The sequence below is a fragment of the Myotis brandtii genome, unplaced genomic scaffold (assembly GCF_000412655.1).
Source record: "Myotis brandtii unplaced genomic scaffold, ASM41265v1 scaffold400, whole genome shotgun sequence".
NCBI lineage: Eukaryota > Metazoa > Chordata > Mammalia > Chiroptera > Vespertilionidae > Myotis > Myotis brandtii.
Window position 1 is genome coordinate 95,902 of NW_005365373.1, and position 5,743 is coordinate 101,644.

At 45.3% G+C, this 5,743-nt stretch overlaps 1 protein-coding gene across 2 annotated transcripts in view; it reads right to left on the minus strand.

Moving 5' to 3' along the window:
- Nucleotides 1-261: 261 nt before the first annotated feature.
- The window catches only part of LOC102253904 (zinc finger protein 501-like), an 8,066-nt gene continuing 2,584 nt past the window's right edge, over nt 262-5,743 (minus strand). The window contains exons 2-3 of one of the 2 annotated variants that reach the window (XM_005873245.2): nt 2,915-3,038; nt 262-1,962 (exon numbers count right to left, since the gene is read on the minus strand). In XM_005873245.2, the coding sequence (XP_005873307.1) occupies nt 554-1,962; nt 2,915-3,038 (1,533 nt within the window). In that variant the 3' untranslated portion in view covers nt 262-553. The remainder of the gene's footprint in view (nt 1,963-2,914; nt 3,039-5,743) is intronic. The other variant, XM_014545342.1, reaches the window with a different exon arrangement.

Below are 5,743 nucleotides of genomic sequence, written 5' to 3' on the forward strand. Positions count from 1 at the left end.
GAGGAAATGAATTCAAATTCTAAGCAGAGCTACAAGCACAACTTCCCTTTTTATTAAAGAGCCAGCCCTATGTGTGCTTAGTGGTTATCTCGCTGGTGGCCTTTAAAACATTACAGTTCTATCCAATTAAAAAATACACCTGGCATGGCATTGAGAGTATGGGTGTATCTAGTCTCTGGCCTACAAGGTCAGACAGCTAAGTTTATCTTCCTCATTATTCAAGCAGGCTAAAGCAGGCTAGAAAGCAAAGTTATTTTTTTTTAGAATAAGAGACCGTCTAAAGAATGGCAGAGAATTCCAAACAGTAGTTTTACAAAATAGGGGTTAGCTTTCTCAAAATCTCTTCAGCCACAAATCAATCAGGTATTAGTTCTGGGCATCTTACCAAGTGCAATTCACCTCCTTCAAGCCTCACTTGTACCAGAAACTTAGGAGAAATCTAGCAGAGTGTATGTTCCATTAAAAAGGGGTTTAAATTCAGGAAAATAGGTCCCAAAGAGTCACCATCACTGTTGTTATTCTAAGTGAATAAAATAAAACACTCCCCACACATTTAACACTTCTCTCCAGTGTGAACTCTCAGATGTTTAATAAGACTATTTTTTTGGGTAAAAGACTTTTCACATTCAGTACATTCATATGGCTTCCCTCCATTGTGAACTCTGAGGTGATCAGTGAGATGAGCCCTTCGACGAAAGGACATCCCACATTCTCTACACTCATATGGCTTCTCTCCAGTGTGAACAGTCTGATGTTCAATGAGGTGATCCCTTTCACAAAAGGACATCCCACATTCTCTACACGCATATGGATTCTCTCCAGTGTGAACTCTGAGGTGTACAGTGAGGTGAGCCCTTAGACGAAAGGACATCCCACATTCTCTACACTCATATGGATATGGCTTCCCTCCAGTGTGAACTTTGAGGTGCCTAGTGAGGTGATACCTTTGAGAAAAGGACATCCCACATTCTCTACACTCATACAGCTTCTCTCCAGTGTGAACTCTGAGGTGTCTAGCGAGGTTAGCCCTTAGACAAAAGGACTTTCCACATTCTGTACACTCATATGGCTTCTCTCCAGTGTGAACTCTGAGGTGTCTAGCGAGGTTAGCCCTTAGACAAAAGGACTTTCCACATTCTGTACACTCATATGGCTTCTCTCCAGTGTGAACTCTGAGGTGTCTAGCGAGGTTAGCCCTTAGACAAAAGGACTTTCCACATTCTGTACACTCATATGGCTTCTCTCCAGTGTGAACTCTCTGGTGTTTATTGAGTGCGGGTCTTTTTCTGAAGAACTTCCCACATTCATTACACCCGTATCGCTTTTCTTCAGTGTGAACTCTCTTATGTCGAATGACGTTCAAGTTTCGTCTAAACACTTTCCTACATTTGTTACATTCATAAATCAGTTCCCCAGAACACACACCCTGACATTGAACAACTTTCAGGTTGTGGCTGGCAGCGTTTTCACATTCACCCCACTGGTGAGGACTTCTTGCATCAAGCAATTCCTGTGAAATCTCACTGCCACAGTGGAGCTCCTCAGTGTTGAGAGTGGCCTGGTGCTGGGGAAGCTGTGAGTTGTATTGCAAGTCTTCCCCAACCTCCCTGCTGGCTGAAGGCACTGAAGATAAGGAGAAGCTGCACCTGCTTACAAAGGAGGCCCCGTCCATAGCATCTTTCCAGGGCTCCTCTCCACATTCATTCCTCTGTTGCTGGTGAGGGTTTGCACTGAAACAGAAGTCTCCAACACATACATCAGTACAGAAGGCTTTCTGCTCAAAGTATGCTGCATGTGACCCAGTCAGGTGCACAATATCTTTTAACACAGAGAAACACTGCTTACACAGAGGGATCTTCTGGGTGGCTGGAGCTGTCTTAGAAGCCCTGACCTTTGACTCTCCTTGTATAGATACACTCTGAATTGAACAGGCCTCCTCATCTTCCATTTTATGCCAACAACCTGAAAAGTGAGAAATGGTGAGGAAATGACTGTTGAATGTGTGACAGGGGGACTTCCCATTGCAAAAGTGTGTTACACATCACACCTTGGTCCCATGAAAATGTCTGAAAATAAGAGATGTGCAGGAAGGATTAATAAGAGACTCTCATGACTTTCTGGGCTAATGAAGATCACAACACAGAGAGGCCTCACCAGAAATATGACACAAACATGGCAAGCACCACATGGAATAGAATATGGATCTCCAGCTAATACTTCAACTAACAGCATTTAGCATGGCTTATCTGCTGGGGACCAGGGCGAGCTGTGCAAGAGGTTGATTCTGCCTTACTCCAAGTAAAATTCAATAATGGAATAGCTGGTAATTAGCACTTATGTGCACTTCATAACTCATGTGCAAGAATAATGTTGCAGAATAATGCAGAGGCACCAAGGCAGAGAAACAGGTGATACAGAAATGAGCAGTCTCCACTGGGCCAGAGCAATACAGCTTGCTATAGTATTCAGGGAAGAAAATATTACAAACATCTGAATGGGGGCCTTACGAGAACAGCCCATGGTTCATGTAGGTAAAGACCATAACATGGCACAGGCTACCATTAAGAACCTTTACCTAGAGAAAGAGTGCAGAAGTGGAAGCAATGCATGTGGACACTGTCAGCCTCCCATGAAGAGAAACTACAAGCTGGGACCCATTAAGCTCACTGCAAGACTCCTGATTCCCTAACACTTCCTGCACTTTTTGAGGTTATGGGTGTTAGGGATGTTCATGGAGTCCTTTACTCAGGACTCCCCATCCAGCTTATCCCTGGCAGCCACAGCACATTTGACAGGACAGTGGGGGACATTAGCAGAGGCAATGTTCTGGCTGTGGGAGAGAGAAAGCTACAGCTGAGGAATAAAGGAAGAGAGGTCATCACCTCAGGACACTGGGAGAATGTGGAGGTCTTACCTAGAGATGATACAAGTGCAAAAACTTCCAGCATCACATCGTAGTACAGAAGTCTCTGAGCCTCATCAAGGAGCCCCCACTCCTCCTGAGAGAAGGCAATGGCCACGTCCTTAAAGTTCATATCCTGTCATAATGGGGACAGTTCAGCCCATGATCAGATTCACTCCTAAGTTTATAAGTCTGTCATAATCCCCACCCATCTTTTCTTTCCACTCTTCATATTATGTTAAATACCAGGCTTTCATCCTATGAAAGCCACTGTCTTCTTATATTTCTGCTGATAGTTTCTTCCCACAACAATTAAGACAGTTGAGCAGAAGATACCTGAGCTCTGGAACTCCCATGTATACCACACTGCCTCTTATCAATAGAGTGGGTGTCAAAACCATAGGTTAGAGAGGGATATTGATGATAAAAATAGTGTGAGTGATTTGATACTGGTCTCTTCAAGAAATAGACTTGTCCTTCTGATTGTTCCTCTAAGACATCAAAAACATGGCGTCACACTGCATCAGCTTGATCCCAATCCCAAGGTATGAGGTCATTGCTTTGCACTACCTGCTGCACATAATTCTTTGAACAACACTGCTCTCACACAGCTTCTTTCCCAGAGGCACAATATCAAAGGTAACGCAAATTTTCCATGGCGTGGATAATTTTTTTCCTAATCACCTTCTTTTCCAAAAAGATAGTTCACCACCTCCGAAATCTACTTATCTCTTACCCTTCTTCCTTACCAATGCAAGTGGAAATTTACAAGCCTGGGTAACACTGACGAATACTACCTCATTCCCATCAACGCCCGCACCTGGTATTTTGTGGAAGAGCCACACTCAAGGGGCCAAAGAGCCGAATGTGGCTCTCGAGCCACAGTTTACCGACCACGGGTCTAAGACACCAAAAACGTGGCATCACAATTCACCCTCTTGACCCTAATCCCAAGGTGCTGAGGCCATCACTTTTCACAATCTGCTGCACATAGTTCTTTGAACACCACTTCTCTCTCACAGCTTCATTCCCAGAGGCACAACTTGAAACTAATGCAAACATGCGGAGGCGTGGATGAATTTTATCCTAATCACCTTCTTTTCCAAAATTATAGTTCACCACCTCCATAATCTCGTTCTCTCTTACCCTTCTTCCTTACCCATGCCAGTGGAGATTTACAAGCCTGGGTAAATCTGATGAATGCTACCTCATTCCCATCAACCAGTGTGTCACTCCCAACAACAAAAGGCAGGTGGTTAGTTAAACAGCACCTAAGCTCTTAACCTAGAATGTAGCACACCCCTCTTTACAGGCAATTATCCTAAAATTCACCTTCTTGTTACATCCAGGCATCACCAGAAATACACTCTTCCTTCATTCACTCTTATGTCAATGTCAGGGTGCTGTGGCCATGAATTCACATTCCCTCTCCAAGTGCACATCACTCTTTATACCACACCTCACTCAAACCTGCACTCCCACAGTCCCAGCCCCCATGTTCATCTCCTGGCCTTTTACTTATTACTCAGCATGTGTGCTCCAGAGGATGGTTGCCAAATTAAAACAGGATCAAGCACTGACCAGACTCTGATAGTCCTCACTCATAGAGGCAGTCTTGTGTCTTGCTATGTAGGCCTTGACTGTTTTTTTTCTTCAACCTCAACTATTAAGAACAACAATCAGATCTCAGATATCCATAGCCCACCTCCTGTGATGTTGCACTTGATTTCCCTTCACTAGTCACAGCCAACATCTCTCCCTTAACCTTCAATCAAGTCCCAGCCCCGATGGCCCTCTGCAGCATGCCCAGTGAGTCTCACAGATGACCACTCAAGCCTCTTAGCTAATCCACAAGACTGACTGCAACTCCCCACAGCCAGGACACAACAAGGGTCACAACAAAATCCTGGTGAGAGTTTAGAAATGTTATGTACCAGCCCTAGTCTCATGTTTGAATTACTCTTTGGCCTCCATTTAATCTCAGGTCCACTCATCCTTTAAAGGCCTTGACCACTGCAAAACGATTATCTCTTCCCCACACTCTACATGAAAACTTCTTTCCCTATGCTGTGTTGTGACAGCCACCTCCCACAAACAGTGGCCCCAGCAAGAAGCCAGTCCCGAGAAACCAAGATGGCGGCATAGGTAAACACCGGAAATTGCTGCCTCCCACAACAACTTCAAAACTACAACTAAAAGATAAAACAGACACCATCCAGAACCACAGGAAGCCTGGCTGAGTGGAAATTCTACAACTAGAAGGAAAGAGAAAAGCATACCAAGACTCAGAGGAGGTACGGAAGTAAAGGGCAGAGGTACGGAGGCACATGTGGAAAGGGCTGGCGGCTGAGGACACGGTTGTCTTTTTCAATTGGGAGGGAGTCTCAAGCTCCCGACTGCTCTGAACTCCAGTTCCAGGCGAGTCTCTGGGGACCCAGACTCATACGGGTAGAGATAGACTGTCTGGCATTGGTCAGACCTCGAGGGCAGCTTTCTCTAGGAGGTGCTTGCAGCGATTACCGGAACACTGAGAAGCAGGGCCTCTTAGGACAGGACTGAGGAGCAGCCATAGCTGCTTGCTCCACCCTGTTGATCCCCTGGGACACCGCCCCGCCCAAGTTGTGCGCCAGCTTTTGCATATGAAAGGCTTGGCCCTTTGCAATCTGAAAATTACCTAACCAACTGCAAATTGCATTCCTTCACAGCTGAGCTCCTGCTAGGTAGCCTCAGGCAGAGACTAAATTAGCACCTCCTTAGAGATCCAAGAGCCAGTGTACCCAGGGGTCAGAGTGGGACCATCCAGATTACAACTCCTCAGATCCATAAGGGACACACTCAGGG